The sequence below is a fragment of the Mobula birostris genome, chromosome 6, assembly GCF_030028105.1.
Source record: "Mobula birostris isolate sMobBir1 chromosome 6, sMobBir1.hap1, whole genome shotgun sequence".
Lineage (NCBI taxonomy): Eukaryota > Metazoa > Chordata > Chondrichthyes > Myliobatiformes > Myliobatidae > Mobula > Mobula birostris.
The window spans coordinates 92,293,403-92,314,570 of NC_092375.1; the positions used below are offsets into that span (position 1 = coordinate 92,293,403).

The 21,168-nt window shown below is 40.9% G+C and overlaps 1 protein-coding gene across 5 annotated transcripts in view; it reads right to left on the reverse strand.

Moving 5' to 3' along the window:
• Positions 1 to 21,168, reverse strand: part of LOC140199192 (acyl-coenzyme A thioesterase 9, mitochondrial-like) — a 99,334-nt gene that overhangs the window by 22,932 nt on the left and 55,234 nt on the right. For all 5 annotated transcript variants that reach the window (XM_072260843.1, XM_072260842.1, XM_072260846.1 and 2 more), the window contains 2 exons: positions 14,082 to 14,172; positions 3,149 to 3,234 (listed from right to left, as the gene is read on the reverse strand). In XM_072260843.1, coding sequence (XP_072116944.1) covers positions 3,149 to 3,234; positions 14,082 to 14,172 — 177 coding nt within the window. The remainder of the gene's footprint in view (positions 1 to 3,148; positions 3,235 to 14,081; positions 14,173 to 21,168) is intronic.

Below are 21,168 nucleotides of genomic sequence, written 5' to 3' on the forward strand. Positions count from 1 at the left end.
CAATTCTCTAAATACACAAACAAAACGCTGGAGGAACTCAGCAGGCCAGGCAGCATCTAGGAAAAGAGTAGTCGGTGGAGACTGCTCCTGTCTGTAAATGGAGTAGCAGGAGCTTTTGTGCTGCTCCCAGTTTTGTTCCTTTCCCCCTAGTTTAAACTTCGAATTTAAAATTTTTATTTGCTGATTCTTGAAGGGGAACAATATGTCTATGTCTATGAGGAGTGGGAAGAACTTGTCTGAACCTAGTGACAAAGGTAATGGGAAAGGAAAGATGCAAAAGGAAAGACCTGATGAAATGCCACCATGGGCTGAAGATATGGTTCGGACACTGAATTCAATTAAAGGTCAGAATGAATCAATTAAAGACCAACTGGAAAAGAATAGTAATGAAATGAAGTCATTTCTGGGAAAACTTAAAGACCTGGAAACTCAAGTTATTACACACGAAGAGGAATTGAAGATAACTAAGCAAAAATTGTTTGAAACTACAACTCATTTGGAAAGATATCAAAATAAGATTATAGACCTGGAAACTAGGTCTCACCGAAGGAATATACGAATTGTTGGGCTGCAAGAAGGAGCCGAAGATGGAGATTTAACTGCTCACTTTGGTAAGCTTTTTCATACCTTATTTCCTATCATATTATCACAGCTGCCTACTATAGAAAGAGCACACAGAGCTGTTGCTTCGAAATTTAAAGATCCAAATAAGCCAAGGTCTGTTTTGGTTTGTTTTCATCACTTTAAAATTAAAGATCAAATAATGCGACAGGCAAGAAAACAGAGTTTTTAGATTTAAGTAATCTGAGCTCCGTTTTCATGGGAATTATCTGAAGGAGGTAATGGAACAAAGATCAAAATTTGCTCTGAAAATGAAACAGGCATATGATAAGAAACTGTTCCCTTCCTTGCGTTACCCAACAAGAATTAAAGTTTTTCCTCCTAATTCTCCTCCTCGTACATTTTTTGATCCTAAAGTTGCACTGGCATTCGTTCAAACTATACCTGCTGCTACTGCCGAGTGAACTGTCTGGAAGGCTGCTTGGTTATCTGTATATTATTGGTATTTCAGAAAGAAGATTACTTGGACATTTCATTGAGAACTATAACAGAAGATAAGGGGATTTTTTCATTATTGCATATCATTGGTTTTTTTGGAAACAATGGCTATGGTTCAGTATGACTGTTTAAATGGTTATTCGGACATTTGACTGAGAAAAAGAAGATAAGGGGACTTGTTCCTTTAACCTAATATATGGTTTGATGTTTTTTTTTGTTTCTTTCTTAATTAATTGGTAGTTTTTCCTACTAATGGGGCTATTTATTTTATATATATATATATGTTCAATTACTTATACAATATTACTAGTTGGTATTTTTGAAAATTTAGTTGGGTTAAATATGCTATCAACTTGTTTTTTGCTTTATTGTAGCGTCTTATAACCGAATTCAAAGCTTTTTTTTAGGGATTTAATGTTAAATTTAAAATGGTGGTGGGTTTTCTTTTTAAGAGATAATATTATTTTGGTTCTTTTTGTTTAAAAAAAAGATTAAATATAAACATGGTAGATGCTGGAATGTAAACACTTTCCTTTGCTGAGACTTTGTTGTTCCTCTTATGAGGTCAGTGGGTTTTGGTTTTTTAACGAGGGGGAGGGAGAGAGAATCTTCTTAATTTTTTTTTTTGTACAAACAGAGCAGTCCCTGGCTTCGTATTCTATCATAGGGTGCCTGTTTTGTTTTTCCAGCTATGGGGGGAGGAGGGTGGGGTTAGAGTTAGGGGTTTTTTCCCATTGGGTGGTTCGTGTTCCCATTGGCATGCGTGTTTTCTATGTGGTTGTATTCTTCATCGCCGCCATTTTTGATCATCCCGTATTGGTATGTGCTCTGCGCATGTGTAAAGTAGAATAAAATTATAGTATGGTATTTAAACGGATTAATGTAATAAGTTGGAATGTACGTGGTTGGAATCATTCTATCAAATGAAAAAAGACTTAAAATCATTAACCGATTCCAACCTGATATAATTTTTGCCCAAGGGACACATATCAGGGCGGGAGATCAAAATAGATTTTTTGGATGGTGGAGGAGTTTGCAATTTCACTCCACTTCTCAGAGTAAAACTAAGGGAGTGTCCATCTTTATTAAATCCAATATATTTACTCAAGAGGATATTAAGTCAGATTCTTATGGTAGATTTTTAATTGTTAAAGGAGTAATCTGTAACAGAAAAGTTGTTTTGGTCAATTTGTACGGTCCCAACTTAGATGATCCCTCTTTTTTTAAAAAAGGTATTTGCCTTACTCCCTGATTTAAATGAATATATGTTGATAATGGGTGGGGATTTTAACTGTTGTTTAAATCCTTTGATTGACAAGAGTACAGTCGACGCTTTGAGCTGAAACCTGCCAAAAGATTTTAACCCAAAATGTTGACTGTACTCTTTTCCTAGATGCTGCCTGGCCTGCTGAGTTCCTTCAGCATTTTGTGTGTGTTGCTCGGATTTCCAGCATCTGCAGATTTTCTCGTTTTCTCTAAATAAACTGGAAAAATACACAAGCTGAGTTCGGGAACATGAATAGCTGAAACATCAGACACCAAGAGGTTCCCCTGACAGCAGCAACAGATCTTCATTTACTACCGAACATTAAATAGGAGCAGAAAGACACTTGGCCCTTGAGATTGCTCCAACATTAAGTATAACCACGGCTGATCTGCCCAAAGCCTCATCTCTTCTGTGGTAGTTCCCTAGAGCCCTCAATTCCCTCATTATTGAAGGCATATACTTGCTTCCTCTTTAATTACCTCCAATGCTCTGGCCTCCATAACCACCCAGGGCGGGGAATTACAATTTATAAACCTTTTGAAACAATTAAGTACATACAGGGGGAAGAATGCTGTCCAGAACATGAAAAACCTGACATGACAGGATCTTGCTTACAGAAGTGGAATCACAGTAAGCACACTGTATCTGTGTTGTGTTAAAACAGCCCATTTAATTACCTGGAGAAAGGAGATCAAATAAAAGTCAAGATACAACACAACGGCAACCTAACTGATGGGATAGGGCATACAATTAAGACTATGAAGTCTAACTGACAGGTACCATTATGTACACACACTATGTGAAATAATTTAAGTTTCTTACCCATAAACACAAGCATTTGCCCATGCCAATTCAAAGGCTTTCCTCATCAGAAATCCACCAAAGATCTTGTTGAAAATATTGCGTTCCTGGTAAAAACAAAAAATAATTTTCCTGGAGTCACGTCATATGGCTTCAGATTATTTTGCATTCAGATTTTGTAGAAGCTGCTGCCACAAAGCTTTGAGGGCTCCTTCACTTTCAATGTAGATTTAGCAGTTCAAGCTTCAGTTACAATATCATCCAATCCCATGGCTTTTCAGCCTAACCAGTTGCATTTGAAGCTTTAATCTGTGGCTTAGGATGTGAGGTTTAAGCATTAGAAAGCTTGAGAGAGAAAGGCAGCAAAAGACAATGTCATCTGAGTGGAGGATCATGACGTGAGTAAATATGATGTCACTGAGGCCCATTAGCGGTGGTGGAGAAAGACATTTCTTAAATGGGGAAGAAGGTGTTATGTTTGTAACTTCAAAAAATCAAACTAATTGAAAGAAAAACACGGCATCAGGGATAACTTGTGTATATTTAGCTTAGAGAAGTACGCACATACGATGTGCTGTGTAATGACGTACGCCATTCACGTAATTTTACATATAACCTTATTGTTTATTTATTTATATATATATATATATATATATATATATATACACACACACACAGAGGATTTGATTCTATTCGATATATACACACACACACACACATATTATTATATATATATATATATATATATACATACACATATACATATACATACACACACACCCAGAGGATTCGATTTGCCTTTTTTTTTGACACTTATCAACAGAAAAAGACTCTTTCATGTCAAAGTGAAAACAAATCTCTACAAAGTGATCTAAATTAATTACAAACATAAAATACAAAATAATTCACTGCACAAGTTTTCATCCCCTTTAATATGACACACCAAATCATCACTGGTGCAACCAACTGGTTTTAGAAGTCACATAACTAGTTAAATGGAAGTCTGTTTTTAGAGACCTGTGTGCAGTCAAGGTGTTTCAATGTTTGTAGTAAAAATACACCTGTATTTGGAAGGTCCAACTGCTGGTGAGTCAGTATCCTGGCAAAAACTATACCAAGAAGACAAAGAAACATGCCAAGTAACTCCACAAAAAGATTATTGAAAAGCACAAGTCAGGAGATGGATACAAGAAAATTACCAAGTCACTGACTATCCCTTGGAGTACAGTTCAGTCAAGCATCAAGAATTGGAAAGAATATGGCACAGCTGTAAATCTGCTTAGAACAGGCTGTCCTCAAAAACTGAGTAACTGTGCAAGAAGGGGACTAGTGAGGGAGGTCACCAAGAGACCTATGATAACTCTGGAGGAGTTACAAGCTTGGGTGGCAGAAACTGCACATATAACAAGCCCGGGTGCTTCACCAATCGCATCTTTATGGGAGAGTGGCAAAGAAAAAGCCACTGTTGAGAAAAAAAACAACTCATGAAATCTTGGCTAGAGTTTGCCAGAAGGCATGTGGGAGACTCTAGCGTCAGCTGGAAGAAGGTTCTAAGGTCTGATGATACCAAAATTGAGCTTTTTGGCCATCAGACTAAATGCTATGTTTGGTGTAAGCCAAACACCACACATTATCAAAAACATACCATTCCTACCGTGAAGTATGACGATGGCTGCATCACGCTGTGGGGATGCTTCACTGCAGCAGGCCCTGGAAGACTTATGAAGGTAGAGGGTAAAATGAATGCAGTAAAATACAGGGAAATCCTGGAGTGAAACCCGATGCAGTCTGCAAGAGAACTGCGACTTGGGAGATTAGTTTTCCAGCAAGACAATGACCCCAAGCATAATGCCAAAGCTACACAGCTTAAAAACCAACTAAGTTCATGTCCTGGAGTGGCGAAGTCAGAGTCCAGACCACAATCCAATTGAGAATTTGTGGCTGGACTTGAAAAGGGCTGTTCATTCACGATCCCAATGCAAACTGTCAACGCTTGATCAGTTCTGTAAAGAAGAATGGGGAAAATTTGCAGTGTCCAGATGTGCAAAGCTGTTAGAGAGCGATCCACAGAGACTCAAGGCTGCCAAAGGTACATCTACTAAATACTGACTTGAAGGGAGTGAATTCTTATGCAATCAATTATTTTGTGTTTAATAACTATAATAGATTTAGACCATTTTGTAGAAATTTTTCACTTTGACACGAGTATTTTCTGTTGATCAGTGTCAAAAAGCCAACTTAAACCCACTATGATTCAATGTTGCAAAACAATAAAACATGAAAACTTCCAAGGGGAGTGAATACTTTTCATAGGCACTGTATATACAGTACATATACTATATATATGTATTATACAACTACTATATAGACATCCACAGCATAGTAAATTGTAAATGGCCCCATTCAGCCCTCAGGATTTAATCGTTTAATATATGTATTATACAACTACTATATAGACATCCACAGCATAGTAAATTGTAAATGGCCCCATTCAGCCCTCAGGATTTAATCGTTTTGGAGGGTTTTTTCTTCTTGTGGGATAATGTTTTTCCTGATCGATGGGAAGGGGGTGGGGTGGTCACTTTGTTTCATACACACAAGTCTCTCCTGCCAAGCAATGTCAAGTTCTGGTGTCTCCTCCGTGGTAGTTGTAAGAGGTGACTCTGGGACCGCAGGAGGTGGTTCTGACAGCTCTGGACAACTTTCTTCTGGATGTGTTGGCATCCCGAACAGTGCATGCCAAGTTGCACGATTCGCTGATCTATCCCAGGCCATCAGACAAAGCTCCTAGCCCACACTTTCATTTTGACCAACCCTATGTGACCGGCATGTCCTCTTTAGCTCTCAGCTTAGATGCTGCAACTCTCAATCCCCACATAAGGCAACCCCCGTCATGGGCAAGTTCATCCAGGTGCCGGTAAAATTGGGGAAACCAGAGTTTCTGCTCAACGTTCCAGCCATTTTGGGTGGCCACGTAGACCTGAGACAGTGTGGGGTCTTTTCTGGTTTCCCTTTGGATCACCTCTGCCGTATAGTAGTCTGCCGTAATAGGAAGACTTTTTATTTGCATTAGAGACAATACATTGAGAAATGTCCTTGTTTATAAATTTTTCAGGTATTTCCTTTGCCAAGGGTAAATGGGACAATCCATCAGCATTTCTATGACTACTTGTCCTCTTGAATTTAACCTTGTAATTGTGTCCTCCAAGGAACAGAGTCCATCTCTGCAATCCTACTGCTGCTGTAGTGGAAGACCCTGTTGTGGACTGAAATTCGACACTAATGGTTGATGATGGTAATGAGGGTAAACTGTCTCCCATACAAGTACTGATTGAAACATATTACACCACAAACTAGTTTCTAGGTCTCATTCTATCAATCTTTGTGTATTTTTTCTCTGCTGCAGTAAAGGCTATGGGCGTTCACTTCCATCACTCATAACATGTGACATGATTACACGTATACCATAAGGCAAGGTGTCACAGGCAAGTTTAACTGGGCAATATGGATCTTAATGTGTGAGTATAAAGTCTGGCATCACCATTTCCTTTGTCTTTTGGAAAGTCACCTCACACTGCTTTGTCCATTGCCATTTCTTCCCGATTTATAGTAATGAGTTCAAGGGGTGTAGCACAGTAGGCAGGTTTAGCAGTAAGCTGTTATAGTAACTGACAAATCCTTAAAAGGACAGCAACTGTGACATATCTTTTGGCCTTGGGGCATTCACCACTGTTTGAATTTTCTCAGCACATTTGTGTAATGATGCTTTGTTTAAAACATTCACATTTGTTGCATCACGCCCTGGGCAACAATTTTTTTTCCCCGAAAGTGTTGCTTCCTCAGAATTTTTTTTTGTTTACAATAGATCATTTGAAGCTGGACACAAATACAATTTCAGACTACTTACATCACGTAGGAATTTGGAGAAACAAGAAATTAACTTTTATTGAATATAATGCATTTAATTGCATAATGGTGCTGATGCTTTGCAATAGTTCAATTAAGCTGAAAATGTTTCGGTGATAATTTTCGTTTGTACTCGGTGTCTGAGGCTTCTTGGTTAAGTGTCCAACAATAGTCAGCCAGCATTGATGGATTCCAGTTGCCCTGATACCATTTCTCCAACACCACAATGCCCTGGTGAAACCTTTCACCATGTTGCACTTCATGGTTATGTATGCTTGAAGCATGTTGTCAGCCAGCTGTATGTAGTTTGGTGCTCTATATTTGCCAAGAAAACTTTCAACATCCTTGAATGCCTTCCATGCAATTTTCTCTAGTCCCACTAGAAGTTCTTTGAATTGCTGGCCATTAATGACCTGTTTGATTTGTGCACCAACAAAAATGCTTTCCTTACTCATGGCATCAGTTATTCTGGGAAACATCTGTCTCAAATATCGAAATCCTTCATAGAAATTTACAGCCTTTCTCGACCCTGTCCTGCCATGCAGCATCCGCCCTGACTAAACATGCCCAGGTATACCTGGACAAGATAGAAAATTTTTCAACTTACATTCTGGGCAACATTTTAATCGACTTGAATTATGAATTTAAATGACAGATAAGGGAATTTTTTTTTTTTAAATGGTGCATTACAGGGACATTTCATGGTGAATTTCATGATCAGCAGCCCAAAATCCATAAAATACACCCAGAAGTATTCAGGAAGCAAAATCTTTGTCCAGTGTAATTTTTTTTTTTAAACAGTCTCTTGAGATTTTGGAGATGTTCCTTGTTATGCTTACTGGTAAAAATGATGTTATTCAGGTAACACTGAATGCCTGGGCAGCTGTGCAGTACTTGGTCCATAGCTTTTTTGCCAGAGTATGGGTGCAAATGCTACTTGAAAAATAAGCCAATTATAGCGATAAGGCCCTTCGTAAGTGTTTATGGTGAGAAACTCTATGGAGTCTTCTTCCTCCCCCACCTGTAGTTAGGTCTCAGCTACAGAGCCTATAGGAAGTATTTACCCCCTTGAAGTTTTCATGTTTTATTGTTTTACAACATTGGATCACAGTGGATTTCATTTGGCTTTTTTAACACTGATCAACAGAAAAGACCTGTGTCAAAGTGAAAACAGATCTCTACAAAATATCTAAATTACAAATATAAAACACAAAATAATTGATTGCAAAAGTATTTACCTCCTTCAAGTCAGTATTTAGTAGATACTCCTTTGGCAGCAATTATAGCCTTGAGTCTGTGTGGATAGGTCTCTATCAGCTTTGCACATCTCGACACTGCAATTTTCCCCCATTCTTCTTTACAAAACTGTTCAAGCTTTGTCAGATTACATGGGGATTGTGAATGAACAGCACTTTTCAAGTCCAGCCACAAATTCTCAATTGGAGTGAGGTCTGGACTCTGACTTGGCCACTCCAGGACATTAACTTTGTTGTTTTTAAGCCATTCCTTTGTAGCACTGGCTTTATGCTTGGGGTCATTGTCTTGCTGGAAAACTAATCTTCTCCCAAATTGCAGTTCTCTTCAACACTGTATCAGGCTTTCCTCTAGGATTTCCCTGTATTCCGCTGCATTCATTTTACCCTCTACCTTCACAAGCCTTCCAGGCTCTGCTGCCGTGCAACTTCCCCAAAGCATGATGCAGCCACCACCATGCGTCATGGTAGGGATTATGGTTTTGGATTATGCGCGGTATTTGGTTTCTGCCAAACACAGTGTTTAGTCTGATGGCCAAAAAGCTCATGGCATGGTCAGGTTGGACCAAAGGGCCCTTTAATTCTACCTTCCTAGAAGCACAATAGTGAATATTCCTTTCTGAAGAAACCTAGAGTTAACACTAGCATTGTGCTTGGAAAGAAACAATTACATTTTCCTATCTGTGGAATGGTATATCCTCCAACCCTTCCTGTCTCTATGTCCCAGCCTTGAGCTGTTATTAAATCGTCAATTTTCAATTATAAATCTTTCTAAGGCCAAGACTCACTGGATTATATCTATACAAAAATTACAAACGTCAACTTGTCTTTTACAGAATCCCACACAGATCTCGAAGACTCCTCAAGCACTTTTTGAGTTTGCTCTAAATGTATCAAGACAGTTCAATATAATAGTAGTGAGAAAAGTACAGGTGAGGAAGGAGGGAAGGTCACTACCTTGGTGTGTTTTATACAGATCCTCATATCACCATCTTGGTCAGTCTTGCTTAAGCAATTTAGCCAAACTGACACTACCAACCTTCCAGTGCACTCCCTTTCACTTGCCACTTCCCAGTCGATTCGGTCTTCAAGCAAGGTGACATCAAAAATCACAGCTCCACACCACAACTTTAGAGCCAGCCCCACTGACTAAGGCTTCGCCTGGTAGCCTTCAGAACCTAATCAACACTAGGGGAGCACTAGACACGTACAGATGACTGCTACAGTACAGGTGCGAAACAGACGGCAGGAGCACTGAACACACCTGCGAGTAGACAACTGTTCTATTCAGCTTCTGTGGCCCAATTTTTAAACCAGTTAACAGCTGCAGGTTTAGGCTTCCCAGAGTTGCATGAACCCAGCTGCTCAAGCTGAACTCTGAGTACAAGATCTTTGTATAATATATGAGGGGTGATAGGCAAGTTTGTGGCCTAAGGTAGGAGGAGTCAATTTTAGAAAACCTAGCACATTTATTTTTCAACATAGTCCCCTCCTACATGTACACACTTAGTCCAGCAGTCGTGGAGCATACGGTTCCCTTCTTTGTAGAAATGGTCCACAGCAGGGGTGATTAATAAGTTCGTGGCCTAAGGTAGAAGGAGATGTGTTATTAACTTCAAACTTTCTGCATTATCACTCAAAGAGTTGAACTGCACGTGCATTTAACGAAGCGTCTTGGACCTCCACGTGGTCCACAGCAGGAGTGATTGATAAGTTTGTGGTCCAAGGTAGAAGGAGATGAGTTATACAGCTCTCGTTACATACACGTGTAGTTCAACTCTTTGAGTGATTATGCAGAAAGTTTAAAGTTTCTCCTCATTGCCTTCTACTTTAGGCCTCGAACTTATCAATCACCTCTGCTGTGGACCACGTTCTGGAGGTTGCTCCATGACCACTGGACTAAGTGTGTGAATGTAGGAAAAATAAATGCTAGGTTTTCTAAAATTAACTCCTTTTACTTTAGGCCATGAATTTATCAATCAGCCCTTGTACCCTGGAGGAGGACAGCTTCCCCATCCTTCTCCTTTACATTAATCCCATTTGCCTGCATTATGATCATTTCCCTTCAAGCAATTTAAGTACCGATCTAATTTCCTCAAGTTTAGTGGCTATATTCTATTCCTCATCACCTCGAGCAACGGATGTATAAAAAGAACCCTGTCCCTCACATCTCCTTTATTCTCTCCTTAAGCCTATGCTTCTTTTCTGTGATATTCCTACCAACAAAGTCAACAGGAATTCAAGGCTACTTGATAAGTTACTTAACATCTAAAATTGTTTACTATAAGGTTGCGTGTAAATTAGTTACACAGAGATGAAGACCATCTCTTATCCCTGGTGGTCAACCTCACACAATCATACAAGCTACGAGCAGCAGCAAAACAAACACCAAATTCTTCCTTTAGAAACATTGCCAAGGTTGAAGCTTTTTTTAAACCAAGGTTGGAGTGTTTTAGCAAAAGAGAATTCAAGACAGAATCCTGGGATAAGCAAAATAGGAAGCTCAGGTAAACTATATTGTTTTAGTTTATTATATAAATTATAAACCCTATAGAATTATAGGATCACACAGCACAGAAAATGGTCCTTCTGGCTGAACTCACCTTCGCCAACTGTGGTGCTTATCTACATTAATTTAACTCGCCTGCTTCCCAAGTAGTTAGTTTCCTAATACTTTTCTGAATGTCTTTCAAACACAGTAATAGTATCTGCCTCCACCACCTCTGACAGCTCATTCCAGAAATTCTGTTTGAAAAACTCACCTCACGGATCTCCTTTAAATTTCTCTCTTCTCATCTTAAATTTGTGCCTCTAGTTTTAGACTCCCTTGCCTTGGGGTAAAAGGTTCTGTCTCCGCCTCTCACACTTTTGTAAACCTCTAAGCTCATCCCTCAGCCTCCTACATTTCAAGCTATCCAATTGCTCCTTGAAACTACAGGCCTTCATTCCAGTCAACATCCTGGTGAACCTCTTCCTTATTCTCTCTATTGCTACCACATCCACCTAGTAGTGTGGTGAAATGCACACAGTAGACTAACTGGTCTAGTCAAAGTTCCTTAAGGTTGTTAAGCCAAGGGTAGTAATGGGGACAAGCTCCCACAGCCTATTAAATGCTCCCAATGGCGTGCGCCTCAAATAGGCTCTGACAACCAAGTCCAGCTCCCGGCTTCACATGTGGCTTAGCTACTGAGCCCGGTGGAACCATTTCTACTGACAGAAGGGGCAACGGCAGGTTACTGGCGTCTTAAAACCAGTCGCTTTGGGCAGGTGGGACTCGTCAGTCATGGCTGGCAGCTCGTCTAGGAGAAGGAAAACTCTGGTCTCAAATCTCTGCTGCCTTGCAGCTATACTCACTCATAGGAAAGGCTTTGGGAGTAAACCCCGAAGGAAAATCCAGAGCAGTCCTACAATGCGTTCAATGCCGAGTGGCAACTCCTGCGGATACTGCTGGTATCAAACTGTATCGGTCTCTGCCGTTCCTTTGGAGAGGGGGAGTTTGCTACATGGACAACAGCTTGCTCTCCATATCGTACTGTCCAGGCTTGCTTATCTAGACAGCTAGGACACAATATCCATGGGTCAACTCTGACCGACGGAGGCCCTCAACTCGATTCAACTAATCGATGCCATGTACAACTACATGAAGTCCTAACTTTTACATTCAATGTCGCGGCCTACTAAACATACTAAATATTTTTCACTACCTTCTCCACCCTATCCACTTCCATGGAGTTATGGATTGTCACCCACAGGTCTTTCTGTACATCACAATACCAAAAACAACCAGAATGGGGGCATTCAACTTATTATTGGGAAAGGTAGATTTACTAAAAGAGCTCTGAAAATTCAGATAATATCCAGGAGGGGCAAAGAAATAAAAGCTATACATTCAAAATCAGATTGGAAATTATCACGGGACAACAGGGATATTGCATTCTCTAGAAAAAAAACACCTAATGGGTAGCCTCCAACCTGATGGCATGAACATTGACTGCTCTAACTTCCGCTAATGCCCCACCTCCCCCTCGTACCCCATCCGTTATTTATTTATATACACATATTTTCTCTCTCTCTCTCTCCTTTTTTTCCCTCTGACTATACCCCTTGCCCATCCTCTGGGTCCCCCTCCCTCCCCCTTTCTTTCTCCCCGGACCTCCTGTCCCATGATCCTCTCATATCCCCTTTGCCAATCACCTGTCTAGCTCTTGGCTCCATCCCTCCCCCTCCTGTCTTCTCCCATCATTTTGGATCTCCCCCTCCCCCCTCCCACTTTCAAATCTCTTACTAACTCTTCCTTCAGTTAGTCCTGACGAAGGGTCTCGGCCTGAAATGTCGACTGACTGTACCTCTTCCTAGAGATGCTGCCTGGCCTGCTGCATTCACCAGCAACTTTGATGTGTGTTGCTTGAATTTCCAGCATCGGCAGAATTCCTGTTGTTTACCTAATGGTTGATACACAGTTTTGCAGAGAGTCAAGTGTCACGTGTATTCCCTCACACCGGACATCAAGTGATATTCTGGACTATTGAAGGATTTAATAGCATTCATTGCATCAGACCACAGATTAACTACTACCCAGTGCTGATTCACCTCAGAACCTACGGCACCAATCACCTTGACATCAACTGAGCAATCACTACTACCATCAAGTAGGAGGTACAGAAGCCTCAAGCCCCACACCACCAGGTCCAGGAACAGCTATGTTCCTCTAATGTTCAGGCTTTGAACCGATTTGCACAATCCTAACCCAACCTCAGGAATGGAGCATGATGGAGGACCTCCTGCATTACCATGGAGATCATATCTCTGATCGTGAGATTTTTATGCAAGATATTAGTGCAGTCTTTTCTTCACTGTTCTGTGTGTTGTCTGAACCTACAAGCCTGTGATGCTACCTGTACCTCATTGTATTTGCACACGACAATAAATTTAACCTGACTTGAGGTCAAAGAATGTTGTTAATTTCGACCAAGATGATGAACTAACTATACTGAGGAATGTTTATATTTCATGGCATTCCAACCTTTAGCCAGGCTCCAGTTACCTTCACCCACTCTGCTTTAACAGACTCTCAATCCAGCCTCTTGGCTTGCCCCAGACTCCTCCCAGTCCTCTCTGCCATGCCCCAACCCACAGCCCCCCCCTTACATTCTCTCAACCTAGAACCTCCACCATTTAATCTGAAACAAGTACTCTCAAGCACTGTACTGCTGCTGCAAAACAAAGATCATACCATTTACGTCATGGTAAAAAGTCTGATTCTGAACATTGCAGTTTAACAAAAATAATTCTCTGTACTGGAGACAGAATGGCATATACAGTAGCTTGTGCATATCCAAGCTGTATTAAGATAATGAGAAGCACCTCCTCTATCATTAGCTCACCTTCAAGTATCTTCCTTAGATACTGAGCCATTGAGACACAGAAGGTACACTGACAATGAAAAGTCAGCTTTGACTGTTGATGCTTATTGGATAAGATTGTTAGGTGGTGTACATCTCCTTATGGTTGATGAAGACTGTATTTAATGATGATGATGGCCCTCTTGTTCATTGCCCACATACATACAAGACAGTAATTAACTGGGTGAAATGAAGGTTTGCTACTCTCCATTAAACTAAAGTGAATAGTTTAGAAGGGGCAGACATACAAGAATATGAGGATATTCACATAGGTTCTATTATAAAAGATCATTTATTTCTCTGCTATGCCTCTTAGGCAGCACTTGATTTAGCATAAGAAATGAGTTTCAACATGTATAAAACAACAGCACCATATGTTCAATTTTCACATACCTGTGGGTGGCATATTTCCAGACTCTTGAGCTTTGAATCCTCCATCCACACTGAATTCTTTGGTAAAACCCGACTGTGGAAACTTACTGTCCTAGAATGAAGAGAAACAACTAAATTTTGCTTATTATAAATTTTGTGATGAATAAGCTCTTCTTGGGCTTCCAACCGGGTATCGGTATTGATCTTAACTGACATTTCGATAACAAACTCTGCCATCTTCATCAGCCATGATGCCTAGGGATGTCTAAACCAGTGGTGTATATATACCCCCATCGTCCATCCCTCCTGGTTGGTTAGTCCTCAGCTAATCAGGTTTCCATTGTCCCACCTTGTTTACAGGCACTCCAACAGTTCCATGACCATCTGAACAGCATACATCCAAACATTCAATCGATGGAGAAGAATGATTGCCTCCTGTTCTTGGCCTTTCTAATATGACTTGGGCATGGTACCTATCAGAAACCTCAACAATAACAGCCACCATCACACCTCCCAATGTACAGCGGTTCTTTCTATTTTGATTAGGTGTGTGAAAACTATTTCAGATCCAGAAAGTTTCCAAGAAGAAGTAAGATGATTACTCACAATGTTCCTACAGAATGCCTACAAGGTGAAGGGAGTCAATTGGGCCCTTAAAAGGGCCTACAGAAAAACCTGGAATTCTAGCAGAAAGAAGCGCATCGCTACCGCCTGTCTGCCCTATATTTCCATGGTTTCTGGAAGGATCGCCAGGATCCTGAAGAAATACTGAATTAATATCATCCACAAACCCATAAGGAAGCTCAAATCGCAGCTTATGCGGGTCGAAAATAACTTGGGACTCAGGAAGGCTGGCGCTTACAGGACTTCCTGTGAAGGTGGAGCAGTGTATATCGGCCAGATGGGATGCATGATGGAAACTCACATCAAGGAGCACAGCAGGTGCCTCTGTTTGGGTTACCTGGAGAAGTCAGTGGTAGCAGAACATTGCATTTGCAATGGCCATAGAATTGACTTTGACAGCACAAAACTACTGTGCCGCGCCGATGGGTTTCAGGACTGCCTGGTGAAAGAAGCCATTGAAATAAAACTAGAGGAAAAGAATTTTAACAAAGATGAAGGTCTTGCTCTAAGTAAGAACTGGAATTCGACTGTAAACAAGGTGGGACAGTGGAAACCTGATTGGATGAGGACTAACCAATCAGGAGGGATGGACAGCAGGAGTATATATACACCACCAGACTACAAATGCCCGGGCATCACCCCTGATGAAGGTGGCAGAGTCTGTCATCGAAACATTGGTTAAAATTGATACCTGTAACCGGCTCGAAGCCTAAGAAGAGCTTCTTCGTCATATACATCGGGAAAGCACTAGATCAGACTTTCTCAACCTTTTTGCCCTGGAGGAACCCTTGAAATGATTTTCAGGTCTCAGGGAACCCTTGTGTAAAAATGTACCTACAGCTCATGGTATGCTAGCGTGATTAGTAAATTGTAGATATAATAATCCAAAAATAATTGTCAATGCTCTTTTTAGTAGAGAATGAATTTTTAGCCAACCTTTTTTGGGGAAAAACAGGCAGTTAAGCTTAGCTTACTTTTCTTGAAATTGAACTCTTTCCCTTTCATAAATTTTAAAAACTCATAAGGCAGACATAATATGCTTCCATTAAATAACTGGCTTAAGCCAAAATGGGATTTAATTTTCCTAAAGGTTGGCTCGGTAGATTTAATTTAAATAATGATTGTATATTGATTTCTGGATAATATGTTCTGTTACTAAATAGACATCAAAGTTGCTGGTGAACGCAGCAGGCCAGGCAGCATCTCTAGGAAGAGGTACAGTCGACGTTTCCGGCCGAGACCCTTCGTCAGGACTAACTGAAGGAAGAGCTAGTAAGAGAATTGCAACTGGGAGGGGGAGGGGGAGATCCAAAATGATGGGAGAAGACAGGAGGGGGAAGGATGGAGGCAAGAGCTGGACAGGTGACTGCTGGGGTGATATACTGTGTCCGGTGCTCCCGATGTGGCCTTCTATATATTGGTGAAACCCGACGCAGACTGGGAGATCATTTTGCTGAACACCTACGCTCTGTACGCCAGAGAAAGCAGGATCTCCCAGTGGCCACACATTTTAATTCCACATTCCATTCCCATTCTGACATGTCTATCCACAGCCTCCTCTACTGTAAAGATGAAGCCACACACAGGCTGGAGGAACAACACCTTATATTCCGTCTGGGTAGCCTCCAACCTGATGGCATGAACATTGACTTCTCTAACTTCCGCTAATGCCCCACCTCCCCCTTATACCCCATCCGTTATTTATTTATATACACATATTCTTTCTCTCTCTCTCTCCTTTTTCTCCCTCTGTCCCTCTGACTATACCCCTTGCCCATCCTCTGGGTTTCCCCCCCTCCTCCTTTTCCTTCTCCCTGGGCCTCCTGTCCCATGATCCTCTCATATCCCTTTTGCCAATCACCTGTCCAGCTCTTGGCTCCATCCCTCCCCCTCCTGTCTTCTCCTATCATTTTGGATCTCCCCCTCCCCCTCCTACTTTCAAATCTCTTACTAGCTCTTCCTTCAGTTAGTTCTGACGAAGGGTCTTGGCCTGAAACATCGACTGCACCTCTTCCTAGAGATGCTGCCTGGCCTGCTGCGTTCACTAGCAACTTTGATGTGTATTGCTTGAATTTCCAGCATCTGCAGAATTCCTCGTGGTTACTGTTACTAAATAACTCACTTCCCGAACCCTTTTACTGACCGTGACTTTATTAACAAAAGCTTTACTCTGTTTGTTTAGAGATTCCAATAGCCATTTAAAATAATCAACACATTTACGTTCCATATGCTAATGACATAGTTAAGCGTCTTCTCAATTTTGCTGGAGCCATTGCTGCATTTGTAAATTGTTTGCCACAAACTAGGCACAATAGAATAGGACAACTTGGATCACCAGTCTATGTAAATTCTATTAATAAGTAGTTTCATTTGAAAGACAGAATTTTTGTGTCTGTTATTGCACTAGTGCACTGAAATAACTCAAAGACTGTACAGTCAGACATGTCTGTAAAACACAGGGATCAATAAAATATAAAAAAGAACGGCATAATAAATAACTAAACAACAAAACCGCAAAAAAATACAAAAACTTCAAAATACAGCTCACTTCTAACCTACACAATCCACTTTTTGCAACATTTACAGCAACCGTTTGGAAGGAAAAATGAAAGAACAGTTTATATTATAAATGGTAAAAAAAGTTGCAGCATACTGCTGTGCAGAGGGACTTGGGAGTGTTTGTGCATGAATCACAAAAGGTTGGTTTGCAGGTGCAGCAGGCTATCAAGAAGGCAAATGGGATGTTGGCCTTCAGTATTAGAGGGATTAAATTTAAGAGCAGGGAGGTTATGCTGCAGCTGTGCAGGGTACTGGTGAGGCCACACCTGGAGTACTGCGAGCAGTTCTGGTCTCCTTACTTGAGGAAGGATATACTGGCTTTGGAGGTGGTGCAGAGGAGGTTCACCAGGTTGATTCTAGAGATGAGGGGTTTAAGACTATGAGAAGAGATTGAGTTGCCTGGGGCTGTACTCACTGGAATTCAGAAGAATGAGGAGATCGTATAGAAACATATAAAATTATGAAAGGGATAGATAAGATAGAGGCAGGTTGTTTCCACGGGTAGGTGAGACTAGAACTTGGAGACATAGCCTCAAAATTCGGGGGAGTAGATTCAGGACGGAGATGAGGAGAAACTGCTTTTTCCAGAGAGTGGTGAATCTGTGGAATTCTCTGCCCAATGAAGCAGTGGAGGTTACCTCAGTAAGTATATTTAAGAAAAGGTTGGATAGATTTTTACATAGAAGGGGAATTAAGGGTTATGGGGAAAAGGCAGATAGGTGGAGATGAGTCTATGGCCAGATCAGCCATGATCTTATTGAATGGTGAAGCAGGTTCGACGGGCCAGATGGCCTACTCCTGCTCCTACTTCTTACGTTCTTAACAGCAAAGCAGCAGGTGAGCAGCTGAGTTGCAGGGCATAAGAATTCCTCCAGAATGAAAATATCCCTCCAATTTTCTAATACACCAGTAGAGTCTGTTCGCTCCCATAAGTCAGTTAGCAGCACATAAAGGGAAGTTAGGGGAGGTAATTTGGGAGGGACAGGCTGACATCACACCCCAAGTTGGGCAAGTCCACTCAAATATCAGAAAACACACTTCACGCTCACCATCAGCCTATTGTCCTCCCCTCCGTGCAATACAGCAGTGGTCCCCAACCACCAAAGCAAAACAAGCAAAGCATGTGCTACTGGGCTGCGAGGAAACGATATGATTTGGCAGTATGAAATGATATGAGTCAGCTGCACCTTTCCTCATTCCCTGTAACACACTGTTGAACTTGAACACAGGGTTGCCAACTGTCCCATATTAGCCAGGACATCCCGTATATTGGGCTAAATTGGTTTGTCCCATACGGGACCACCCTTGTCCTGTATGTCCCCCGTTAAGTTAGAGCGTTCCTATGAAACCTTTCGTGCTGAAATGGCATAAAGCGAAGAAGCAATTACCATTAGTTTATATGGGAAAAATTTGAGCGTTCCCTACCAAATAACACATAAAACCTAAAATAACAGTAACATATAGTAACAGCAGAAATATGATAAATACACAGCCTATATAAAGTAGAAATAATGTATGTACAGTGTAGTTTCACTTAACAGGATCGGGAAGATTAAGCCAAAACCAATTTGTAGAAAAAAAATTGACACGTACACGCATGCGTACGTCACGCATGCGCACACAGGTGCCCGCGCAAGGCTTCATGGTCATGGTAGTCTTTCTTGGGGTAAACACAAGTGTCCTGTATTTGACTGCTGCTTTTGTCCCTTATTTGGGAGTGAGAAAGTTGGCAACCCTACTTGAACACCTGTACCCTCCCCTCCCCCCCCCACGTCGGCCGGTCCGCAAGAATATTGTCAATATTAAACTGGTCCGCGGTGCAAAAAAGGTTGGGGACTCCTGCAATACAGCACTCACCAATTATCAACGGCCACCCCTCTGTGCAATACAGAGCTCACCAATCATCAACGGCTCCCCCAGCTCAAGTCAAAAACAGAATGAACCCAACCAAATAAACACAGTCCTACTGTGCACTGCCATACTTGACTGAGAGGCCTCTAATGAGATTACCAACGGGGCTGCTCAGTCACTACCCACCACTGTGAGCACTAGCGGCATCACACGTTGCACGAAGCTCAAAAAACAATGTTTATTTTTTTAATCACGATCTCTCACAGAACCTCTAGTGAGACCTCTCAAGGAATCTCTGTTGAGAAACCCTGCACGAGATCCTATAAATTCTGTGGCATCCATTATTAAGGACTCTCACCATCTGGGAGGAGGGACAGGAACTTGAAGACTCCACACTCATTGATTTAAGAACAGCTTCTTCCCCTCTGCCATCAGATTTCTGACTGGTCCATGAGAACAGTACCTCACTATCCTATTTCACATTACTTATTTGTAATTTTTATTAAGTTTTATCTTTTGCACTGTATTCCTGTCACAAAATGAATTCTCTGACAAACGTTAGTGATCATAAATCTGACTCTGATTTTGCATCACTTGACCCCTTCAGTCTACTGTGGTGAATTCAGTGGCACTCCAAACTCAGCGGACCATGCTGGGCTATTCTGGCTCGTTTCATTTCAGGAAAGATTTAACTGTCCTAGGAAAGGTACAGGACACTGGAATCTGGAGCAAATACTTCTGGAGGCACTCAGTGGGTCAGGCAGCATCTGTGGAGACAAAGAGCTTGTTTCAGGTCAAGACCCTATATCAGAACTGATAGGAACAGGGGTGTTTAACTGAAAGGTTAGCTGGGTTGATGGATTTTCATTACAGTAAAAGATACATCCGAGCTGAAGTATGTCCTTTCTGGTTTTCATTAAAAACCAATTGTTGTCAATAAGATAATCTGGAAGGGATTTGGCACAATATTTCTTGCCCACTCAGCTGTCAGGATCTAGAAAGCTCTCCTTGAAAGGTGGTGGAACTCAATTCTATAAATAATTTTAAAAGCACTGTGACATGTGTGAAACATGAGAAATTTAACTGGGTTCATTTGTTTGTTATGTGCCATGTCGTATGATGTGGGCGATCATGGTCTTTTCATAATTCCATGACCATGATCAACTGGATTACAAATTTTAAAATTTGAGGATTTGGAACCACTATGGATGTAATGCCTTGTATTACATGGAAATATGACTTAAATCTTGAATGTGTATTGTTGCTAATGGAATACCAAAGGAAGATCATTTATAGAACTGTGGAAAGAGATACACCGAATCAAAAGATCAAAGAATCAAAGTTGTTGGCCAAATCAAAGGTGATGACAAATCACCATATAAGAGGAAGATGAGTGCTGTCACAACAACGAACCCTCTCTCAACATCAGCAAAATTAAAGAGCTGATTATCGTCTACAGGAGATTCGTGAGCCTGTCTTCATTAGAGGAAAGGAGCTGGAGAGGATCTCTGAACTGATTCTAAGATCTACAGTCTCACTTTCAAGGGCTCTTTACAACTCATTCTCAGTTTTATTTTCATTTAAACAGTTTGTCTTCTTTTGCATATTTGTTGCTTGTCAGTCTTTGTCAGTTTATGTACAGTTTTTCATAAAATTCTATTGCATATTTTTTCCTGTAAATGCCTGTAAAAAAATCAATACTAAGGTAGTACAGTGGATTCCGAACAGTTTTGGGTGTGTTGCTCAGAAATGTTTTGCTAATTGTGGTTTCAAGCTTTCAGGCTTGGAGATGCAAGAAACATCCAGGACTAAAAATGAAATGACTTCATTAATACAACATGTTAGGAACTCCAAAGAATTTGAAGGTATCGACAATCATCCTCAATGTTACAATGAAAATGAAGATTTAGAGGATGCAATTGTTGAAAACATCATATGAAGGCAATCCATTATCTACACTAGGTGTTTGTGCTGATTTTGATCATTTATAATCAAAAGAACACGGCAGATGAATTCCTGTCGTTAATTATTAGAAACTTGTATAGTTTTATTGTACTGTAGAAGTATTGATATT